General features: G+C 54.7%; 4 protein-coding genes across 4 annotated transcripts; 2 read left to right on the forward strand and 2 right to left on the reverse strand.

The window, feature by feature from the left end:
* Nucleotides 1-1,531: 1,531 nt before the first annotated feature.
* NCLIV_051940 (conserved hypothetical protein) lies at nucleotides 1,532-4,305 on the reverse strand (the record flags this gene model as incomplete). Its single annotated transcript, XM_003884747.1, has 4 exons — nucleotides 1,532-1,660; nucleotides 1,890-3,229; nucleotides 3,329-3,455; nucleotides 3,760-4,305. 4 exons carry the CDS (start codon nucleotides 4,303-4,305, stop codon nucleotides 1,532-1,534), a joined length of 2,142 nt encoding a protein of 713 aa, XP_003884796.1.
* A 1,392-nt stretch (nucleotides 4,306-5,697) lies between these two features.
* Nucleotides 5,698-16,109, forward strand: NCLIV_051950 (conserved hypothetical protein; the record flags this gene model as incomplete). The annotated part of the gene is made up of 16 exons (XM_003884748.1): nucleotides 5,698-6,459; nucleotides 7,138-7,556; nucleotides 8,035-8,109; nucleotides 8,561-8,616; nucleotides 9,260-9,330; nucleotides 10,065-10,125; nucleotides 10,345-10,607; nucleotides 11,396-11,459; nucleotides 12,043-12,117; nucleotides 12,482-12,544; nucleotides 12,955-12,996; nucleotides 13,542-13,611; nucleotides 14,381-14,485; nucleotides 14,971-15,043; nucleotides 15,458-15,539; nucleotides 15,883-16,109. The coding sequence occupies 16 exons, from the start codon at nucleotides 5,698-5,700 to the stop codon at nucleotides 16,107-16,109; spliced, it is 2,508 nt and encodes an 835-aa protein (XP_003884797.1).
* Nucleotides 16,110-17,679: 1,570 nt separating this feature from the next.
* Nucleotides 17,680-18,093, reverse strand: NCLIV_051960 (conserved hypothetical protein; the record flags this gene model as incomplete). The annotated part of the gene is made up of 1 exon (XM_003884749.1): nucleotides 17,680-18,093. One exon carries the CDS (start codon nucleotides 18,091-18,093, stop codon nucleotides 17,680-17,682), a length of 414 nt encoding a protein of 137 aa, XP_003884798.1.
* Nucleotides 18,094-19,058: 965 nt separating this feature from the next.
* NCLIV_051970 (putative MIC2-associated protein M2AP) lies at nucleotides 19,059-20,998 on the forward strand (the record flags this gene model as incomplete). Its single annotated transcript, XM_003884750.1, has 4 exons — nucleotides 19,059-19,134; nucleotides 19,417-19,485; nucleotides 20,110-20,491; nucleotides 20,794-20,998. The coding sequence occupies 4 exons, from the start codon at nucleotides 19,059-19,061 to the stop codon at nucleotides 20,996-20,998; spliced, it is 732 nt and encodes a 243-aa protein (XP_003884799.1).
* Nucleotides 20,999-23,511: the final 2,513 nt, after the last annotated feature.

Raw genomic sequence — 23,511 nt, forward strand, 5'->3', positions numbered from 1 at the left:
GTCGCCCGTCGCTCGACCTGGCGGATAACAGAAGCGTCCAAAGGCACGAAAAAGCAGCACGTGCACGCCACAGAAAAGGGAGAGCGTGGTACGGCCAGGACGCGCCCTCCACACACCTATAAGCGTCACACCAAGCGCGGGGTGTATCTGCTGTCCCATTTAGGTCGGACATGCACGTTCCGTAAATACACACTGAATGACTCTGCTGAGCCTGCGGCCGTGCACTAAAGTCGACTTTCGTTCCCGTTGCACCGCACGGCGAGGTGCGTATAGAAAGGCGTGTCTTTTAGGCATTCCAAAAAAGTGCGGCCAAGTGGCTGACAGGATCAAGCGTTTTGCGGGCGGCAGAGAGGCTGCAGCCCTGGAGACCGAAACGGTGGTGTCCCAGCCTTGAAATCTGGAGTCGACGCTCCGGCACATTGAGCAGCTATTAGCGCGTGCCTGGTGAATCGCGCGAAATGCCGCGTCACAGAGAAGCTGCTCGTCCAACAGCCGAGTCGCTCGTCTCAGAGAAGTTTCTCCGTGAAAATGGGGTTATCTCTATACAGCCTAGTGTTCCCTTTTACACTGCATGCAGTCCCAGGGTCGCCAGTGGGCGCGTTGTAATTCGAGGGCGGCTCGTGGCGCCCGGTCGCTTTCTCGATCCGCTTCGCACGCGTCCGTTCTGCAAGATCTCTAGGAGCACACGCTTAGCAACTCCATGTGGAACTATCTTCTATCGCAAAGATGCGGAGTTTGCCTTGCCCCGTCTGCGGGTGTTTCGAGCGGAACGAGCGACGAAACACAGAGAAGGTTCTACACAGCTCGAGAGAGAAGCGACAACAGCCGAACCGCTCGCCGACGGCATGGCGACAACACACAGCCGCCGTGCAAGAACGCCTCTAGTAGGGAGGCTGCAGCAGGGAAGGCAGTACGCAGTACGCAGACGCGACCCAGAGGAGGACAAAAACGCAAAGAAGAAGACGCCATGGACACACCGTCCAGAGGAGAGAAAGGCAGAATTCAGCAGCGTTTCGAATGGAGGCTGAGTCGAGCTGAGACACCGCGGAGGCCGTTGGGAACCGGCCGCGAAGGCGCCGCGCCCTTCGGTCGCGACAAAAGTTGCGAGGAAGGCAAAACGCGGCACACATGTCGGCCGCGGCGACTGCCACAGGCGAGGATCGCGCAGCAAAAAGGCAGAAAGGAAGGTGTCGAAAAGAGAAGGCATACCGGTATGCGAAACAGCTGATGAGACTCAAGGGGAGCGGGGAGGATCCCGAACAAATAAGAAAGACGTAGAGAGCGCAAGCTGCCGGCTACACTTGGGCGGATGCAGGCCTCGGAAATCGACGTGCTTATGCGAAACCAGTGGCGACAAACCATCACAGAGGCCTGCTGCGCGGGTGGTTTCTGGAGCTGCCAGTGCTTGAGTCGTCCATTTTTGCGGTCCTCATCTTCACCAGGCTGCTCTTCGCTTAGGTGTGTGTCTTGTCGCATTCGCCATACAGCCTTCGGGAACGACGCCTTGTGGGCTTCAGAAGAAGGAACTGCTCTAACGCGGGAAAATCCGAGCACATCGCGCTCCAACGAAGGTGAGAAGGAAGACGAGAAGGTCGCCTAGGACGCGCATGTCTCTGATTTCCAAAGCTTCCCACTGTCGCTCCCACGCTTCCGCCGCCTCCTGCAAAGACCAGCCACACGAGAGAACACAGACATGGAAGACGTGGAAAGGATCTCCTCGCTCCTTTCCTCCGGAGGCCCGAGCATTCTCTCCCGGCCCACCATACGCTCTCTTCCTCTCCTTCCCTCCTCTCGTTTTCTACGATTTCCTCTACCTGCTTTCTACTTCATTGTTCTCGTTTCCGTGGCGTTTCCTGCGTCTGCGGCGTCTTTTTCTTTTTCTGGGTTACCTCGGCTTCCACGCGTGCTCGGCGGAGATCCCTGGAGACAGTCTTCCCTTGCTCTTTCTGTCTCTCGAGAGCTGCCGACACTCCCGCCGCCAAAGCAGTCTCAAACAAGATTCTCTCCTGCACATATCCAGCGCTCGGTTGCGGCGGCAAGGCAGAGGGAAACGGAGACAGACTCGAAGAAGCCGGCGAACACGGAGACGAAGCGTTGGGCTCCCCAGCACCGGCGGCGCGTGTCTTCATCTCCGAGGGAGCGATCGTAGGTGTCCGCTTCGCTGTCTCTTCGTCTCGCCGTGCATCCCCTGTCTCCATGTCTCCCGCCGCCCCCCGGGTCTCCCCAGAGAATTTCTTCTCGGATTCTCTCGCAGTGCTCTTGCTCTTGTCTTCGTTGAAATTTTCCCCAGTATTGTCCGCTCGTCTCTCAGTCTCCGCCTCCCCTTCGACCTTTCCCTCTTCGTGTCCTTCCCCGCTTCTGCCGCTCCACCGCAAGACCGCCTCGAACGCTCCCGGCGCCTTCAAAGCGAGTTCGAAGAACACAGGAACTGCGAGGGCCGTTGCCGCAATGGGGAGTCTCGGCAAGACGCTCAAGATTTTCTTGTCGCTTCGGAGGTTCCCACTTCTCTGTCCTCCCCCGGTGTCTCCGTGTCGCTTCTCGCCTCGCGTCTCCAAATGGGGTCGTCCCTTTTTCTCTAGTCTCGCGTCCCCGCCTCGGTGTGGGGAGGAGACACCTTGGCTGTCAGGGCCTCGGCTTCGGGCGCGGTCGGGATGGCCCTCGGGCTCCAAGCGCGTGTCGACGAGACCCAGCGAGGAGACACGCCCGCCGGGGAGCCCCGGAAGGGACAGCAACAGTGCCGAAGTGAAGAACAGTGGCCCGCTGGTCCCCGACACATGCAGGGAGTCCGCGTTCAAGTAGCGGTACGCAGAAAGAGACACCAGCGACGACGTTGCGGCAGAGAGACCGAGACCGGCAAGCGTCGCTGTCGCGCCGACTGCGCGCTGAAGCAGGGCCGTGGAAAGGAGGAGACAAGTCCCTTTCACTAGGGACGCCGTGGGAGTCACGTCTGTGGGGAAGAGGGCCGGGGCGAGAAGGCGCCACACGTCGCCGCAGAGCGAGGACGGGGAAACGAGAGAGGACGACGCGGGCGCCTCTGCAGCACAGTCGTCGCCGCGTCGGTCAGAGGAAAAGAGAGAGAAGAAGGACACTTGGTCGGCCGAAGTGGAGAAGAAGAGTCGGAAGCGCACAAAGGCATCCGCGGCCCCACGCGCCTCCGCCTCGTTCTTCGAAGACGCAGGCCGAATCTCAGAGAACCAGAAACTGCAAATCCCCAGCAGCGCTTGAAGCCCTAAGAGCCCCAATGCGACAGACACAGACGAGCAGGCCTCTGCCAAGGACGCAGCGAGGGACGGGCCCCGAAATGGGCCAGGACGATCACGGCACGAACCTGACAGAGGAGAACAGGGAGAAGAAGCAGAAGAAGAATGCCAGGTAGAGGGTCCGTCGAGGGGAGCAGATTGGCAACCAGGGTAGAAGAAATTACGATCGTAATGCGCCGAAAAAGACTGAAGAAGCTGCAGCAGGACAGGCACACAGAGACGCGAGAGAGATCCGATTACCCCCACGGAGCGGCTCTCAAACGGATCACCCGCCTCCCCTTTTCTTCGCCTTTACCTCCCCGCCCTCTCTACCGTTGCGCGAGGCGCCGCGACCCAATTTTTTCTCCCTCTTTTCGTCTGTCTGTTGTTTCTCGTTCGTCTCCCGCCTTAAGCGTGCTCCTTTTCACCGTCTCTCGCTATCTTCGTTTTCCCCTCTCTCCTCTACTGAGTGCTCATAATGCATATATGCCCCGTTCCCTGTCTCCTTCTTCGTCCCGACCTTCCTGAGGAGCTCGCGCTGTGTCAAGGAGGCAGCAGAGCCCGAGGAGACCGACGAGCGGAGAGAAGAAGCTGGCGGGTCGCGAGGAGACGCTTCACCGGTCGCCGGGTGTCCCCTCTGCGGGGCAACTGGGGACGATTCTTGCTCGGTCTCTCTCGTTTCTTCGGCTTCCAACCGACTGAGCAGATCGCGAAAGGACTCCTTGCCTGGCTGTCGAGAAGAAGAAGACGGGATGGAAAGAAAGCGAGGCTCCGCCGACGTCGCAGGGCGAGAGGACACTCGCGGCGAGAAACGAAAAAGGAAAGAAAGGGAAGAACGGGGATCCAGAGAGACGCCAGACGGTAGAGGAGACAAGGCAGAGGAGGGCGGGAAAGCGTGAGAAGAAAGGCTCGGGCGCGAATGACGGGTGGCGACGAGAGGCCGCAAGGCGAAGGTTGCAGAAGTCCCGAGAGCAGCTGTCGAGGCGACTGGAGCCGCGAAGGAAGAGAGCGTCGAGCCCCTGCAGAGACGAGGCCCGAACGCCTCTATCGTGCACCGAGGCCTCATGTTTCGTCACGTCTTGCAAACGGGGACAAAATGCGCCTTCCAAAGGCGAAGGAGAAAGGCGGCGCGCAAGTCGACGGGACGAGACACAGCAGGACACACGACAAGGGGCAGAAGAGGCTCCGGGCATTACCGCTGTAGGGAACCAGAAGACAAAGGACGGAAACGCTTTTCCGTCGCCAAACGAAATGATGACACACCAAAGGGACGGAAATGCTCGCCGCTGCCGTCTCTCGCGGTCGAGCTGTCCCCAGCCGCCTCAGAGGGAGACAGGAAAACGCGAGGTGAAGCGAACTGTGCATCCTCGCTCCTCACCTCCTTTTCTCTTCACTCCGCGGGAGGGCGGAGGGGCGTCAGGGACACAGTGGCTTCAAGAGTGGCGAGTCGGCGAGGAAGCAGACGAGCGCGAAAACAAAATGGGAAAATGGACACTCGGCAAAACGCGTGGGTCGACGCTGCGGTTCGCCAGCAGCCCCGTCGATACAGTCGAAAAGTCGGCGCAGCAACACGTCGCGATCTCGACGTCGAGAGAAGTCACACAGCAGACACAGTGAGAAGGAATCGAGATCCATATTTTTCTCTTCTCCTTCTCTCCTTCTCTCTTTCTCTCTTTGTCTGCTTCTCTCCTTCTCTCCTTTTCTACTCCTTCTGCGTGTCTGTGCTCTCTTCTCCGCCATGCATCTCTTCAGCCGAGTGTATCGCTGTGCTGTTTCGGCTGTCCTGTCTGCGTGTGTTACCTCGCGAGGCGGACTTCCTTCTTTCTCGATGCGCTCACTGCCTCCTGTCTTCCTCTCCCTCTCTTTCTCTCTCCTTCTCCCTCTCTTTCTCTCTCTCTTTCTCCCTCTGTTCCAGCCGTCTCCTCTGGTCTCTGTCTCCTTGGGTCTCGTAATTCCGCCGCGCCTCTCGGTCCTCTCGCTCCGTTAGCGCTTTTCCGTCCCCTGCGTTCTCTCCTGCAGGCAGATCTCGACCGATCTTTTTTTCTGGTCCCGCGAGTTTTCCACAAGGCGCAGGATCTGTGTGTCGACGTTCGGGGAAGGCCAGGCTGCGGTTCTTCCGTTGCCGCACACGGATTGAACAAGAGCGTCATCGCCGATTCTACCTTCTAACTTTTAAAGGCAAAGACACATCAGAGAGACGTAGTTAGACTTCCTCGCTTGCCTCTTATTCTGTTGTTTCTTCTTCGTTCCTCTCCTGCTGTCGGGGTGGAGATTTGCGTTCTGTTCTGCACGCACGGGTCCGCTGTCGCTTCGATTCGCCATTGTCTTCCCTTCGCCCCTCCGCGTCCTCCGCCTTTTTTTCTCGGCTTTCTTTCCGTCTCCTCGGTGTTTCTGCGCCGGGTTGCCGCGGAAGTCCGTGCCTCCTCGCATCGCGATCTTGTCGCTGGGATCAACGAAGATGAGAGCGGCACGGGTCTCTTCTTCTCCTTCGCGGGAGGCCCCTGCTTGTTCTCGCGAGGAAACGGTTCTCTCATCGCGTGTCCCCGTTTCTCGCTCCTCGCTCGTCTCGTCCTCTCTTCTCCGCAACATCCTCCTGGGGCTGTCTCTCTCCAGTGCTGTCGCTCTGCTTCTCCTTCTTCGTCTCCCCCTCCCGGCAACTCGAGTCACGCCGTCTCCGTCTTCCTCTCTGCCCGCTTCTCTCTCTCTCGTCCATCCGCTTCTCCCTTTCTTCTCCCTCAACAACTCCCCTTCTCTCCCCCGTCCACTTCCCTCTCCTTCCTCTCCTTCTTCTTCTGTCTTTGCCTCCTCGCTGTCGTCTCTCTCTCCCTGGTGGTCGCCCTGGTTCCTTTCGGCCGGTCCTGCGTGGTGGTTCACTTGCCCCGCGGATACAGCCCCTCGGAGTGAGTCTCTGGAGACACCCAAGAGCCTTGTCTCCGTCGAAGAGGGAACTTCCAGCGAACCTCGGACCGCGCCTGCACAGCACGCGCGGTGGGAACACCACCTCCCTGAGGCGGCGAGGCAGGCGCTCGCCAGATTCGCGCAAAGAGAAGAGGCGAAGGAGGGAAGCCAAGTTGAGGCAGAGAAGGAAAGGACACGAAGACGAACGTGCAGCGACTCTGCAGAACGCGGCGTCTTGTACCAAGCCTTGCAGGAAGCGGCGTTCTCCAACAACCAGTTCCCCCCCTTTCTTGAGGTCTTGGTTTGCGTTACACTCCTTTTCGTAAGCGAGCGGTTGACGGAGGGAGAAGACACAAGGGGCGAAAGGGAAGAGGGAAAGCCAAGCTCAAGAAATAGAGGCCGAGCTCACGAACCTGCATCGCCGCGTGCGTGAAAACCTCTGCCTCGTGCGCTTTTTTTCTCACCTCAAACAGCTGTGCCTGCCTTTTGCTGCATTCTCTCGCCGTCTCCCTCGCCTGCGCTTGTCGGCCTTCTCTCCGTCGCCTTCTTCCGCCTTTTCGGATTTCTCCCTTCCTTGTATGGGTGTGTGTCCGACGTCTCACTTTCTTCTCTGCCCCATGTTGCTCTCGTTTCGCCTGCCTTTCTTTCGTCTTCCTCCCTCCTCGCTCTTTGTCTCTAACGCCCTTCCTTCAGTCTCTTTGGCCTCAATCCCTCCCACGCACTCGTCTCTCAGGTTCGCTGTGGCAGTAGCTCGTTTCCCTCTCTTTTCTCCTGTCCATTGCTTCCTTTTTTCTTGCATGCAATGATGACTCAGATCGAGACGTGCCTGCTGGCCTTTCGTGGCGGCTTTCCAACGCGCGATCGTGGGCTCCTAGGCAGATGCGTCTCTCTCTTCTGCCGTCTCCATTGTGTTCCTTACGTCGGGCGCTCCTCTGTGTCTCTTCTCCGGCGATTCTCCCGGGCATTGCTCTCCGTTTTTTCTCTCCTGTCTCTCGCGCAGCTCACCATCCTCATGTACAACGCGTTCTCGCGGTTCGTCGCTGCCTTCTCGGCATGGCGATCGCAAGTCTTTTTCCTCCTGCCGCCTGCCCTAGAGTCCAGCAGCAGTCTTCCCGCCCACGAAGGCGCGCCTGCTTCCCCTGTTCTCGCGTCTTCTGTCTTGTCCTCTCAGCTGACTCGGGGATCTTCGGGGAAAGGAACGGGAGGACCTCACCCCTCCCCGTGTGCGCTGGACCCTAAACAGAAAAGCTGCGTCGCGTCCTCGCCTGCTCGATCGCCTGTCTCCCTTCTCCTCAGCTTCCTTGTCGACTTTTGTCTCCTCGTCCTCCCCACACTGACGGGCTTCTGCCTCCCCAACGCCCTCTTCCCTGTCTCCTTCGCTGTGGTGACCCTGACGGCTGCGTTGGTGCTCTCCTCCTGGTGCGCGAACGGAAAGAACAGACGCCGATCGCTTGCTTCCCTGGCAGAAAGAGCGTGCCAATGTGCCTTCTCACTGGATGCCTTGCTCCACTGTTGACGGTTTCGCCCAACCCCCCCTCTGTAGGAAGGCTCGAACCCTGATGTCACTGTGTCTACCTGGAATCTGAATCGACCGCAAGAGAGCCTGGGAAGGACGCCGAACACTACCCGGCGAAAGAGGCGCGCCAAAGGCACACGTGTCCTTGGCAAGGCGCTTCGCGCGCTGTTTTCTCTCCCTCGCGTTCGGTCTTTCACATCCCAGTTCGCCCTCTGCACTTGGATCCTTCAAGCGCTTCTCGAGCTTCTCTTTCTGTTGCGTGCCTGCGTTCTGTCCCTTCGCCTCGTCCGTGCCTTCCTCGTCGCCCCCGCGGTCGTTTGCGCGGCGAGCGGGTTTCTCCTATTCTGTCTCTTCTGCCTGAACGCGTCTCTCCTCTCTCAGGATCCTCCGGGGCGCTCAACTCTCGAAGACTCCACAGCGCGGCGACGCACCGCCGTTCGAAACAGACAACCTCGGGTAGGTGACCGCATAGCCTGCACTCGTGGCATAGTGTCTCGTCTTCCGTCTCATTCCGTTCTTCCACGTCTCGAAGGTTCCTGTGTCTTCTAGCTGGCGCCGCCCCCTTCCTACTTTTTAGCGAGGAAACACGGACCCGTAGCCTCGGCAGCAAAGACCCGCCGTTAGCCTGTTGCAGGCGGCTCGCGGAGTGCCCAGTTCCGGCGTCTGTCTCCGTGCGTATTCTTGTCTCTCTCGTCTGTCCGCGCGTGTTAACACCGGCACACCTTTCTTTTTTCGGCTGCTCTTTCCAACTTCTCTTCCTATTTCTCGCTTGGTCCCGGCCGTCCGGTCTCCTGGCGTCTCTTCGCCGTGAAAGATGTCTTATCCTTTCTCTGTCTCTTCGCCCCTTCCCCTGCTTCTTCTGTTCATGGGTCGCGGGTGTCTCCCGCCTGTCTGGTGTCCCTCGCAGGCACGTGGTAGCTTTAGGCGAATATCGCGGCATCCTGATGATCGCCACATGCATCGGTGAGGCCGAAGAGCCGCGCGACGAGCGCATCTCGCCAGGAGAAAGAAACGCGAAGAGAGAGAGCGTAGCCGTAGTGGTGCAACATTTTCGCGGCTGTCCCTCTTCAGCCTCCAGTTCTCCGACTTCTATCTGTGTAGCGCAGTCCTCTTAGGTTTTGCCGCGGGTGAATCGCTCTATAAGAAGCCTCTAGGCGAGTTTCTCCGCAAACAGAAATGTCGAGTCCGGCTTTATGTACGTGCACTTAGAGTGGCCAGTGCATGCAAGCTCTCTTTTTTTAGAGTGGACAGTGCATGCAAGCGCTCTTTTTTTGATCTCGCCATCCGAAATAAAGAGAGGACTCCAGGCAGCGACAGGGAGAACGAAAAGGACAGGTCTGAGCTTTTGAAGCCTCTGGAGCTGTGACGACTTTTCTGTAACGCTCCGTCTCGTTTACTGGGACTGACGCGTTTCCGCTGCCTCCCGCTCCTGGTGGCCTTTGCGCGGCGGTTGCCCCGTTTCCTGTGCTCCTTTGTTTACACTCCGTCTTCGTAGATGCCTGTCTCCTGTTTCGATCGTGAGCGGCTCGGGGCAGAATAGAAGTCTTTGGTTCCTCTCTTTTCGTTGCTGAAGGGCGAAGCCGCTGAGCGTCTGCTGTTTTTTTAGCGATTTCCGGCGTCGACTTCTTCGTCTTTCCGCGGAGCCTCGCCAAAACGTCCACTAGCGGCGTCTCGCTGGTCAGATATCTGTCAAGAAAAAAACAGCATGCATGCAGATGGTCGGCTGCCGATCCGCGCAGGCCTGCGTGCGCCTAGCAAGCAGTTCCATGCATGTAGTGTTGTATGTATGTATGTATGTATGTATGTATGTATGTATGTATGTATGTATGTATGTATGTATGTATGTTATGTATGTTATGTATGTTATGTATGTTATGTATGTTATGTATGTTATGTATGTATGTATGTACGTACGTATCCACATATATGTATATCTATGGATGGAGGTGTGGATATGTAGGTGTATAAGCAGGCGTGCGCGTACTAGTGTAACTATGAATGGTTTGTAGGTATCTAGGGATAAAGGGGTGTATGTGTCCGTATTCTTTTTGGCATGCTTTTGTCTGGGAGATGGAGAAGGACGGAGCGTTCAATCGATTTAGGATTGCCAGGTCGGGGCGTGTGTGTGGATGGAGATCTGCATGTGTGTAGAGGTCTGAGAGGTGCCCACCCCTGGACTGCTTGTGTCTCGGCCTTCCTTTCTGTCGTTCCGATGCCGCGTTTCTCCCTCTCTGCCGCGCTGCGCGTGTGCGCGTCTCTCGTCCGGTGTCTCTGTTCACCTTTGTTTTCTTTTCTTTTTGTTTTCGTTTCGTGTTACCGGCTTCCTGGCAATCGCGGGGCCACCGAGGCAGCGAGTCGGCCTGGCGACGCCGGGGTATTTGCGAGCGCGTGCGCCGATGGGTCTTTTTCAGATGGATCTCGGCATCGGCTGCTTCATCTTTGGTGCGGGCCTCGTGTCGCCCCAAGCGCGAGGTACGTGTCCCAGAGGAGACTGCGCGCAGAAAGAGCGAGAATGTGACGAGGCCGACTCTGGAAAGTCGCGGAAGCAGCTGGGGAAGAAGGGAAGACAAATCAGGCAGCGAGGTTACTGGGATGGACAAACGGACGGAGGCCGAGATGGAGTGGAGAGCACGAAGGCGAGGAGTCCTTCCACAGAAGTAGACTCTCTCGTTTGCGTCTGTGGTTTCTCAGCAAAGGCCAACATCAAGAGTCCCGCTTCGTCGCGGGCAGTCTCCGCGCCAGAGCCAGCAAGGGCGTCAGACGGAGAACCAGGAAGAGGAGAGACACCCGAGGGCGAGGCCGAGTCCAGGGACGCGTTGCATAGACTTAAATTCAAAAAATATGACGGTCAAGCACGAGCGGTGAAGACGGCGTTGCGTGTGGTCGGAAGAAGTGGCGTTTTGGGAATCGTGAGCGTCATCCGTCTCGTGGCGGTCTCTCTCGTCAACTACTACGTAAGCTGAAGGACAAATCCCCAACGTAGACATATATATATACATATAATATACATATATACATGTATACATATATACATGTACGTTTATACATTTATACATATATATATATATATATATATATATACATATAATATACATATAATATACATATATACATATACATTTATACATATACATATACATATACATATATACATATATACATATATACATATACATTTATACATGTACATTTATACATTTATACATATATATATATATATATGTATATACATAAAATATACATATACTATACATATATACATTTATACATATATACATTTATACATATATATATATATATATATATGTGGAGGTGGAAGTGTCAGTAGATTTGTGTGACTTCTCTTGAAAGAAGAGGGCAAAAAACAGAGGTTGGAGACTCGATAAAGCGCGAGCTTGGGGCAACAGCGACGGTTTGCGGAGAAACGATGCGGCACGTGTCAAGAGCCCGCGGAGGCGGAGGCACGAGCAGAGCTTGGTGCCTGTGGCGGAACGAAGTCAGGGAAAGGCCAGACGGGGAAAAGTGAAGACTGCAGCGAGTGGGAGACAGTGTGGTTGCGGACCAGTCATGGCGGACGAGCTCGAAAGGGGAGCGAATGCGAGACGCCATAGGGCCGAAAAGGGGGAAGGGGAAACGTAAAGATGTTGTCGGCCATGGCGGCGGTTTGTGCCTGTCGCTTCTGTCTCACTGGCAAACACGACGCACCTCAGCTTGTCAAAAGGTGATTCTTGGTTTGCCTCAGACCCCGGTCACGGAGTACGGCAAGCACTGGAATTTTTACATGTCTCTGATGATTCTCTTTCTCGGTACGTTTCCTCGCTTCTCCCCTCATGTTTCCGCCACGATTAGTCCTGCTTTCTTCATTGGGTTCTCGCCCGCCTTCAGCCTTTCTCTTCCCTCCCGGGCAAAGCAGTTACTCCGCATTACTCCTAGGCGGATGAAAGAGGTTGGCAGACGAATATAAACATGTATCTGCATCTATGTTTATATGCGTATATTGTTATATACTTTTGTACGGTGGTCGTGTCTTGCTTCGACGTGTTTGGAGGGAAGGGAGCGGTGGCGAGACAGTACCATCGCCAGGTCTGGATGGCACGAGAAGTCAGTATCGATAAGCAAACAAGCATGTTTCTACACCTGTCAGGCGCATCCGCCCGTTTCTCGCTGATGCACACCCGCAGCGAGAAATGCCTCTCGACACTCCCCACGCCTGTCCGCGCATGTGGTGAAGAAAGACGGTATATGCATATACCGATATATATATATATATGCATGCATTTGAGTCGACTGTGCTTTTCTCGTGGGTGTGGTTGGAACCTGGATGGATGCACGTCTCTCTCTGTGTCGTTTCGCCACGCGTTTTGTGTTTCTTTCCTGTCCTCCGTTCAGCGGCGGAGCTCTTGTTGCCGGAGGCATCTTTCAGCGCTCTCCTCTACGTTCCTGTAGGCGTTGCGGTCGCTGCTGGTAGGCCCCGGCTTTTGCTTCCGAGCGTTTGATGCGACGTGATCTGTTCAGCGTCTTACGGACCAAAGCTTCTGACTTTTCTCGTGCTGGTTCGACGGTCCCGTCGCGTTCGGCTCTGATAAATGCGTAGCCGTCCCTAACGTGAACCAACTTTTTTCCCAAAGGCCCGCTGGGGCCACCGAGAAGCGACTTGCTGATCCCTGCCCCGGAGACAGGCGGTTTTCCGTTTTTCGCCCTCTCGAGGTGGCGTGCGAATGGCGTGTTCCGGACACCAGGACCGAGGGCTCGAGGGTTCGAGAGAGTTCTCTTCGGTGTCTCCGCGACACACACGTTCCTTCGCCTCTCTCCTTGTGCGTCTCTACAGCGTACCAGCTTCTGCTGTGGGTAACCGACGCAGAGACATGGGTTCTCACCGCGCGCAGAGACAGTAAGCGCGTTTCTCATCAGCATTTTCGCGGCTGCTTTCAGCTGTTTACTCTGCTGAATGCGGCTCTGTTCTCTCTCGGCCTCGCGCGCGCGAAACCCACTGCAAAGGCTCCTGTCCTGGGGCGCCGGGGTCTCCCTTCTTCCACCTTTTTCTCCGTCGCCTTCCCGCCCTTCCAGTGGCTGGAGAGGACACCAGATTTCGACGCGGGCGCGGGAACCCCTGGGCGTCTCTCTCACGCTCGCCGCTTCGTTTCTCATTCCTAGAGATGTCTGTCGCGTTCGCCTCTTCCAGTGCGCCGGTTGTCCGCGTCGCTGGTGCTACCGCCCTTTTGCCTGGCCTCGGCCTCGTTTTGTGTCTCACTCGGGCACCCGTGTCTTGGCGTCTTTTCTTCTCGCTTGTTGTTTTCCTAGATTTTTTCACTGCAAATCGCGAGGGCATTCTTGGCTGCGCAGGTGAGTCTCTCTCTTAGGTCTTTCGTCTCTGTGTACCGGCGCTCCCAATCTTCCCTGCAGACAGCCGAGCGCAATGCACGCGTTGCCGATATGCGCCGCGTTTTCTGGCCCTCTTCTTCCTCTCCTTCACCTGGCCGATTCGCTTTTCGGGCCGTGCTCCGTTGCTCCGTCACCAGTGCTTTCTTCGCCTGCCTCCTCGTTTCACGTGTCTCCTGGTCATGTTGCGTTGCTTCTGCTGTCCTTCCAAAAAACCTTTGCCGGGGTCGGCCTTCTTCTGGGCTCGCTCGTTCGCGGCCGCCTGGCGCCTGGCCGCATGCATCTCCTCGCACCGATGCGGCTGTTGGCTTCTCCTGTCCCTCCCTTTCTCGCGCTTCCGTCCTGTCGTCCTCAGAGTCTGTCGACACCAAAGTTTCTGCCGTCTGGTGCCGTCCTCGCTTGTCGTCCTCGTGTTTCCTTTTTCGGCGGCTACCCTCAGCTTGTTCTCTGTCCCGTCGGTCCTCTGTCGTGCATGCACTGGGCCGTTGAGATCCTCTGCGGTTCCGCAGGCTTTTTCTCCCTTTACATGATTGGCGCGGGCGTCGGATCACTCATTTTCCGCGTGGCTTCTGCCTCGAGGTGAGGAAGCGTTGCCGTGTCTCTTTCGTCGTTTTGCACTCCTCGCTCTGTTCCCACTTCCGCGCCTTCCTCTCCTTCCCCATGGACGAGGACGCTTCAACGTGGAATGACAACAACGGGGAGACGACAGGCTTCCACATAAATATACATACAGTGTTGATAGTCAGATACTTAAATATAAGCTGGCATATACATATTTGCGTATTCGTATATATTTGGTGAACGTACGTACGTTGATACACATGTAGTCTTAATTTCCCATATATATATATATATATATATATATGGATATATACAGATATGGATATATATATATATATCGTTGCAAGCAGATGACGTATTTGCAGTGACTACACATGCATGCTGACCGAGAGACCCGTAGCTCCTTCTAAAGGCCGGCAAGCCCCCATCTGTGTGTATACATGTGTGCGCATGCATGCGTATTGGCTCTTCCGTTAAACATCATCGGCACGTGCATGAAATCTGTGTCCCCCTAGGTCTCCAGGTTGTGTTTTCCTGCGTTCCTGGGTGCATACGAATGTACATCTCTACAGTGTCAGAAAGCGGAGGAGAGGCATGTGGGTGGATCGAGTCTGTCTCTCAGAGACTGGAGAAAACGACAAGGGTTTGGCAGGACAGCAGTGCCAAAGAAACAAACACCGATTTCCTGCACGGCTGCGCACAATTGCCTTGACTTGTTGTCTGCATAGATCTGAAAAGAGAGCAAACCATTTGCTTTGCTTCATTCGTGTGGTCTCCATTCTATCAGGCGGGAAGAGAATGGACCCATACGAGAGAGAGAAGAGGCAACGAAAAAGTCCCGCTTGGTCTCGTCCCCGCCGTCTCGCTTCACGCTCATCGCCGTCCTACTGGGGTAAGCGTCTGGCGGTTTCTACCCCTTCTTGAGAGAGACACGCGTCCGTGGCGAAATCCAAATCCCTGCATGCACGTGACAGATAGACGGTTTTTGTCCATGTTTCTGCGGCGGTGGGGCGCCTTCGAAATGAAGAACTGGATCAACACACAGATGCCTCGTCACACATGCTTGTGCCGTCCGATCCCGCGTCCGCGATCGCCACATGCAGTGTATCTTAACCTCTAGAGGGAAGGCGGGAAAGTCAGATTACCGCGAGTGCTGCCTAGCTAAAGCGACGCGTTATCTAGTTTTATAGAATGCATGCAAGTACACAAACACACGCATATCTTTTCCGGAATAGCCAGCAGCAACGGGTGTCTTTTGGCCGCCGAGTTTCTTGCGCGGTAGCAATTCGTGCTCGTGTTCCGTAAAGTGGATGTTTCCAAGAACGCGTTTCTATTTGGTAAAAAGGTGCTGTTTCTTTGTCTTCTTGTCTGCTTCAGCGCTGCGGTTTGTTTCTACCTCTACGCCCTTGTTTTCGCGTTTTATCTTGATCTCCTTCCTATGCGCCGCCTGGTAAGTTCTTCCGCCTGCCTCCGGTCGTCTGCATGCTTCGCTCCTTCTTGTCTCTTGTGTGGTCTTGTGTTTTTGCCTGCTTCTCGACCTCCTTCAAAGGCTGTTCCACACGCTGTTTTCCCCTTCTTGGCTCGTCTCGCGTATCCGCCTTTTTCCCCTTCTCTTCTCGGCTGCTCAGTTCTCGCCTCTGCTCAGTTCTCGCCTCTGCTCAGTTCTCGCCTCTGCTCAGGAGCAAAAAGGTTGCGCGTCGCTGTGCCCCGTTGCTGCGGGTTTCCTTTCGCGTTTCTTCCTCCAGCGCGCTGTCGCACACCTCCTTGTAATCTTCCGTTCTGACTCTCTATCGCTTCTCCGGTGTTCGGCCCTTCGACATCCTGTGTTTTCGCTGGCCGACCGCTTCGCCTCTTGCGCGCACAGATCAATTTGCCTTGGGTTCTCCTCGTCGCCGCTCTAAATGTGTACGGCATTGCTGGACTCCTCTTGTCAGATGTTCTCCTCGGTAAGCTGGCCGGTCTCCTTGCTGGGCCTCTGACCGCGCAGTGGGGGGAGTAGCTTCGGTGTCTCCGAAGATTTTGTCTCCGCGTTGGTGCACACAAATTGGTGAGAGGAACACACGTGCCGACACCCGAGTACACGGGTAGGCAAGAGCAGGTGAAGGAGGGCATGTCTGCATATACCTCTATTTGGGTATCTACAGAGAGATCCCCTTCGTCTCCACCGATATCTACTCACACATCTCGCCCTAGACGCAGCACTTTGGCGTGTAAGGAAGCGCCAGGTGCGCTGTTGTGGTTGGTCGGTGCGTGTCTTCACTGTCGTGGATGGCGTGTGTGTGCTGTCAGGCCGGGGGCCATCCGGAGCCTCGTACCTTCTGGTGGGGCTTTCGCAGAATCAAATTTTCATTTTTTTGATCGCCAACGTGCTCTGCGGCGTGATCGGACTGAGTGTCGATACGCTTCTCGTTTCACCTGCGGTGGCCTTTGGTCTGCTTTTTCTTTATGGTTGGAGCTGGGCATTTGTCGCCTTTCTCTTTGGCTACTCAAAGAAACGGATTCCTTTGAGTTTGTAGCTTCTCTGCGTCTTTGTCACGAGCTCTGTATGTGTCCGTGGGAACCATCCTCTGTTCTGCTGTGTCAGCCTTTTTCGGGAACATACGTGCGGTTTTTCTACTAAGACCTGGCTCGCCAAGAGGCGTCCTGCATGTGAATGCAGAAAAACAGTAAAACGCATGAATTTCTCCGTTGGGGCGAGGGGGCGGCCATGTGCCGCCCTTTTCCACCTCTCCAGCTCCGGCCCACAGCGCGACATACGCATTCTCCCGTGTACTTGCCCGTGACGCTCAATTTCCGAGTTTCTCTTTTCACCGCTTGGCCTGGTCTACGTTAGCTTCTAAGGTCCAACTCCAACGCGCCTTGCATTGCCAGCGGAACAAGCATCCAATCTAAAAACTAGAAAGGTAGAGAGGACGACGATGAAAAGCAAGGAAACAGTAAACTGTTTATATCTGTTGAGAGAAAACACAACTGCACCCAAAAGGGAGTCCTCAACGGGAAAAAACAAAAAAGGTCGCCTCAAAGAGGCAAAGAAACAAGGATACAGCAGACAAAAAGAGTATTCCAAAACAGTCCAGGAAACAAATGCAGATCACAAAACGGATCACAGCGAATCCAGCTTCGTGGCAACAGCTCCGATCCAACCGTTTCCACCTCCTCCCTTGTTCTCTCCACCTCACCGCTCCCCGCCTTTCTCTCACCACGTCCTCCCTGTTCCACGTCTCGCCCTCTAAACGAATAAAGGCTCCTGTGTCCTCTGTCGATTCCTTTCTCTCTGTGTGTTTCTCTGTCCCTCCCGCATGCTCGCTGGAGTCCTCCCTTCCTCGCGTTAGAGTTCGCGCGGGACGGAAGCCCCAGTTTCTGCTTTTTAGATGCATCCGAGCCGACCAGAACCCATCAGATCTCTCTTCGAAACGGTCTACAGCTCTACCCTCTCCACATGAAAAAAAAACAACCGTATGCATCGGCCTGAATATGCACGTACAAAACTTTTTACACAAAACGACGCCTTTCTTTCGACCTATCGATATGCGACTCCAGCGTAAGCTGAGGAAAAACGCGAACGGAGGCACAGTGGCGGAGAAACGGACAGCGGGGGACTCCTCACAGGGAAAGAAAGAATAGACAGCAGGACACAGAGTGAGCAGTCTAATAGAAAAGAGATAGTTACGAAAGCAGAAGGACGATAGGGGAATGAGGATGACGGATACTGAGTTCTCGCTGCGGAGTGAAAGGGAAACGAGACGCGAAGAAAAAGCACGGAGTAACTGTTTTTCCCTTTACGATTCTCTCTCATTATTCGTCTTCTTCCTGCGTAACAGTGAAAGGAAAGTATCTTCGTGCCGGCGGGCAGTCCTCTAGCTCGTTTATCCCTTTTCGTCGGTATGTTTCCGTTTCTCCAGAAAACGATTCTCATCCTCTCGTTACGCTTGTCGCGCAATCTTCTCCCTCCATCCTCCCTTCCCTCCACCTGCTTTACCACGTGTGAGAAGCCGGTGTTTCCCACCGTCTCTCTCTAGCTCCTTGACTTTCTCTCGATGCCTGTTGGAGCCCTGTCATGGGAATGAACGGCTCTCATTGTCTATCTTAAAACGGTTTGTCTGCGGCCACGGCCCCCGCAGAAGCAGTCGATTTGTCGGCGGTCGCAAAGGGGGAGAGAACAAAAGGGTGTTTCTGGTCGTATGAGAACAGGCGTGCTTTCATCCACAAACTCATCAAGGTTTGCTTGGGGTCTTTTTCATCGACAGGTCGCGGGCACAACGCCGCGTACGCGAAATCGACGCGCCGCTTTTGCTCTCCACGGCAGTTCAGGTACTGAGGAAGTGCCTTCAAAACGTCGGGGTCATCCCAAGAAAGACTCTGAAAGGCGCTTTCCATGGCTTTCGGCTCCTGCCATCCTGCAGCGGAGTCGTAGGCCGCCAGCAGTTTGAGGTCCCCGAGCAGGCGGTCCATGTGCGGTGACGACCCGCTTGACGAGGCCGACGCAGAAGGAGGCGACATCGTGGAAAAGGGGAGTTGTACAAAGAGGAAGGCGTCAACGGAAGAGGAAAACAAACCCGAAAAGAAGGCGAAACCACAAAAAAAAAGTGGAAGAACGGGCCGGAGCTGCACGAGAGCGGCGTACCGGGTGGACGGCAGAAACACGGGAAGATTTCAGCTGTACGTACTGCCGAAGAAAACGAAACGCTACACGGGACGACGCGAAATACAGGGAGACGACCAGCAGATCCGAAAGAGAACGCGGCGAGACAGAAACCCGGGGGTATGCACACCTACTTTGCCGCCTAACGCAGAATCGGCTTTGTCCCGCCAGGGCAGGAAAAAAACCCGAGCATGCAACCCGAAAAACGGGATCCGTTTCGCTCATGTGGCGCATGCCAATAGCCACTACCGCAGTGTTTCTGGACGGCGCGCGCAACCCCGCCAGCGACAGTCACCGGTTTCTGGGGGAGAGTCAGAGACGCAGACCCCCGAAATTTGTAAGGATCCGGGGGGAGGGTTGGACGGGTCCGGATGAGGGGTCCCAGGGACGCCATGTCTGGATCCGGCTTCCTTGGCTGACAACTGCGTCGAGGCTAGTGTGTGAATCTTCCAGATATATTGGTCTTCGATACAGAGCATATTTTGCTTGTTTTATCTGTTTTCGCGAAGTCTGCTAGTGCAGCTAACGTTCGGGCGCGTCGCGTTGATACGAACCCGTCGCATTTCCTATCCACCCTATCTCCGGCCATCGAGGCGCGCTTCTCGTGCTCCCGGTAGCCACTAGGGGGAGGCATCGCTCTCACACACCGTCGATGAGGTCTCTCTAAGTACCTGCGTGTTTCCTGACGAGTGGGTACAGGTGGTCATATCACAGTAATTGCGGTTTTTTGTTCTCATCTTGTCGTTTCCCCAAGTCTCTCTTGTCTCGACTGCTGTTTGCATCGATCGTTTTTTTTGTTCACGACTTCGTCGCATTCCACAACATGGTGAACCTCGCTGCCGTGTCAGGTGCTGCTTTCGCGGTTGCCTGCTTTCCAGCCGTCGTCTCCGCAAGGAAAGGTAGGTTGGTGTTTCCCTCGGTGGAAGATTTGCGATTTTGTCAGTAACAAATTCACGATATATTGGTCTCAGATCTGGTTCAACGCAGTGTACACAGACCGTGGACTGGCATCGACGGCGCTGCTCACTCTTGCGTAGCTCCGTCTCGATGCTGGGCAAGGTGAACAGCATATTGACGCCTTTTCAGGGACAAAAGATGGTGAAGGCGAAAAAGGTAGTATAGATGTTCAATGGGAAAACAACTTCTGTTCCGCGCTTGGTTTGTGTCTTTCGCGTTTGCAGCTGTAGGCACGGCGGCGCGCCACACTTCTCTTGTGAACGAACCGGTGGCTCTGGCCCAGCTCAGCAGCGGTAAGTCGATGATAGTGTTCCTCGCGGAGAAATGGGAGTAATTTTGTAGAGATGCATTCCAGATTATTTAGCGCTCAGTAGGGGGACAAGTTTCTCGTGTTTTGCATCTACATCATTGCTTCCAGCCGATACTCCCCTTCCAAGCAAAGAAGCCGTCATTTTCGAGGATTTTTTTCCTCATCAGATCCTGCACAGTCTTGCGAGAGATTGTAATCAACGAATGGTGCGGTTGGGTGCACCTTCGAAGCCACGGCTTTAGATCGTTTTTTTTCTCTTTGACGAGCAGTGTCTGGTACACCTTGTGCGTGTTGCGAGTTGCGTTCTAAAGAGAGAGCTTACATCGGAGTCGGAACTTTTTCCCAGAATGCGACGCAAACAGTGCTCTCTCTGTAAAAAGTTATTCGTGAATCCCGGGACTCACACTGGTGTGATTCGGACTTGAAGCATTCTTAGCCCCGCAGGATCGGGGCCTGCATCCTACGGGAAGCTCTATGGTGCGCAGCCTGCCTCCGCATATGTATATATATGTATATATATATATATATAGACATGCAAACGGTTCCGTTTATATTGTGGCAGTCGTGTTGACGTGGATGCGTTTGTGTGTTTGTTACGTCTTTGCAGTTCTCGAGCTCGTCACTGTACCCTGCGACGCGGTACATGTTCAGGGCACGATGGGTGCGAATGACCTCGTCAAAATCACTGGAGCAGGATGGGGGTCAGGTGCTCTCCAGTTTCAAGTATCACACCCGGTGAAAACGGGGGGCGACAAAAGCCGGAGTCAGCTTGCGTCGGTCACGTGCTACTCAAGCGACGCCACAGATGCTCCGGAGGGGAAAGCCGGAAAGTGTTTCCTCACCAAACCCGCCGAGGACGGATCTTCAGATGAACCACAAGAAACAGAAGTTTCTCTCCCTATCACTAGCCACAACAATGCATTCATGTTTGTCTGCTCTGCAAGTACTGCTCCCGGAGTCCAGTGCGACGTTTACGCCTTCGATAATGTGTAAGTTTCATTGGCATTCTTGTTACCTTAGAATACGGGGCAAGTGTGGCAACGGATCTACTACATTTCGCAGAATGGTTGCCGCTCTCAGACAGCTTCCTGGTGTGGCAGGAGGGATTGAGTGTCTCGGTGATAGTCACCATAGGTGTTGGGGGGACGATGTTGTATGCGCCGGAGCACTGGCGTTTAGTCAGTGTAACCCTATTCAGTCCAAGGGGGCGGGATAGATACCCATTGCAGTTCCTGCAGATAGCTGTGGGGATGTTGAAATTTTGCCGCGTTTCCTGCATTTGCTTTTGCAGAGCCAACAACGGGTGGAGCGTGAAGACACTGGACCTTGGCCTCTCGACCAGTACGGACCTAGGTTTTTCTGTCCATGCAGAAGCGTTGAACACCATGAAGGCGTACGCAAGCAGCTCTTTGACTGTGGCAAGGCACGACATTTCCTTGGGGTGCAAGAATACACCCGTCGAAGAGGAAACGACGCCGCAGGGAGAGGAAGCGTAATGGGTCCCGGCGCGCATGTCTCGATCGAATAAACAGTGAAAAAACTCCGCAAATGCAGACACGCCCTCTCTCGTTCACGGTATATGTCCCATTGGCTGCGCAGACTGCTGGGCCCCGAAGGCCCTCACGTTTGTCTGCTGTAGTCAGGCGTCTATTCAGTTTTCCTGGTTCGGGAGCACAGGGGCCAAAGTTTGGTAATGTCGATCGTCCTGGTGATGCTATTTTTTTGATCGAGAGGTGCGAAATATGCCCGGTAGATGTGGTCAGTCTGTTTCGACGTCTATAGAGATGTGTTTCTTACCGGCGGTGCCGGTCTATGGAGCTCGAGGTGGAAATGTGTGACCGAACACAACCCCTGACATTTCAAAATGTGTGTCACCATTTCTTCTTTCTGACTCGCGGCGTTTCGGACTGGGTCACCGCCGACACACGGGGAATTTAGACTTCAGACGCAGTGAGCTAATAAGTGCGAAATAGGTGCCCAGAGGGGTGTGTCTCGTTTGGGGGAAAGAAAAGGACAAACCGGGTTCTCAGTCGGTCGTCACAGTAAGAGGGTGGCGAGCCGACACACCAGTTAAGCTCCATGAGGAACGCCCGGCTTCGTTAGTTTGTGAGAAGAGAGGATCTGCCACTCAACTTCTACCTGCTTAACACAGACGTTATAAAGTGAGCGAGGCCACGTAGTTCGGGTTCCGTGGTTACGCATCCCCAGTTTCGCTGTGATCCGTCTGGTACACACTCTCCGCTGCGTAGACATTGTTCAGAGAGTATAGCAACTCTTTCCCAAATAGGGCGAATGATGTCTCTTTCTTAATTTGGGAACCTGCCGTTCATAATAGCCAGTTTCGCGTATATATATATATATATATATGGTAGGTTTATATGGCAGAGACCGGCATTCACGAACGCAGGAATCGCTCGTATGCTGCCACGTCGTGTCCGGAGATCTGTTGAAGTCACACCCGTTTCGGACAGGCATGGGACGTCGAAGAGATAAGCGTCTCGACTGGGGTGATAATGGTCGAGCGTCACACAGCTCGGCTGCAAGTGATCTCGCATTAGCTTTTTTGGTTACGCGGCACGGTCTGCAAACAGCTAAGAGTAGTTCATTCGAGTCTGCGCTTTTAGAGCGCCATAGGAGAATAATTTTGCAACTTTCGTTATTGGGAATCGGCGTCATTTTCACGAGAGCCGCCAAATCTGCCTCCTTCCAGAAATTGTGCTCGGCAGGGCAGCGAACGCTCATTCACAGATACACATGCTGGTTGCACATGATCAAAATCTATGTGGAGTCTATCGCATCGCGTTGATCTTAAATGTCGGATAAGTTTGTGGCGCGGCAAATGCCTTGCAGCATGACCTCCAATCGTCGCTGCTTCTGGATACCTCACGCTACACATCTCAGTGACGTCTGACTCAGCGGTCGGATCCCGAAACGGTGCTTCGCTACCAGAGCATCCTTTCAACCCAAAGAGACGAAGTTGACAAGGAAGTGGATCCTATCTCCCTAAGAGTAGCTGGCGTCCCATTTGTACACGAAGAGGGAACACCAGCGCATTGTTCTGTGCTGTCCCTGGACAACATCCAAATCAAAACTTATTCGCATCTATCAAACGCTGCACAAAGAGAACGGTCGAGTCCTTTACGCTCTACTCATATTAGCGGTTCAGATCTGAAACACAATGCTTGGCACCTCCTGCCTTTTGTTGGCGGTTCTCGCGAATGTAGATGGACTGGAATTTCGGAGGGTGTGTCATCCCGCACAAAGCAGACTACGTTGTCGAAGGCAGATTCTGCACTTGTATGCTCTACGTACGACGGGACTTCGCGCGTTTGTGCGTCAGCATTCGAGAGGTTCTCTCCACGCCCACGAGTAACTGCATCTCTCATCACACACCGCTGGTGTCTCAGAGCCACTACCAGTACAGGCGTGCGCCTCACCTCACTTCTCTGCGAGTACTCTTCTGGTACGTCTACATCGTCGGCCCCCAGGACGCAGATCGCTTCCATCTTTGAAAATGTCACACAGGGCAGTAGGCTTTCGTGTGCCACACACGGAAATGGACAAGTGCCTGAGGTTCGTTGCGTCCAGAAACCGACCTTTTTCGACATACCAAGTTCCTGCCGGCTGTCCCGCGGTGGATACGCATGGCTGCCCGTGCGGTCTTTAGCGAGAACGCGTGAAACTGGCAGCATGATTCCTTCGAAAATTCGGAATCGCCGCCTGCGCCCAGCGACGGGACAGGCCCTCGCAGCCCACTGAGCCAGCGAGAGAGAAAAATCTAAGCGACGCTGCTGAGCACGTGGCGCATCCCTTCCCGGTGAAGATGTCCGTAATTGGCGAAGACACAGCCCCTGCGGTGCGTCGGTGTCGATAGATCCTGAGCGGCCAGCAATGCGCTGCCCTCGGGAAGGTGGAGCTGAGTGTAAACACCGGCAAAGTGGCCGTAAACTAGGACTTTTCGGACTACTCTAGGTTACCAGAGATTCGGAAAACGGCGTTGTGTTTGGTG

This window comes from Neospora caninum, chromosome X (genome assembly GCF_000208865.1).
Source record: "Neospora caninum Liverpool complete genome, chromosome X".
Taxonomy (NCBI): Eukaryota; Apicomplexa; class Conoidasida; order Eucoccidiorida; family Sarcocystidae; genus Neospora; species Neospora caninum.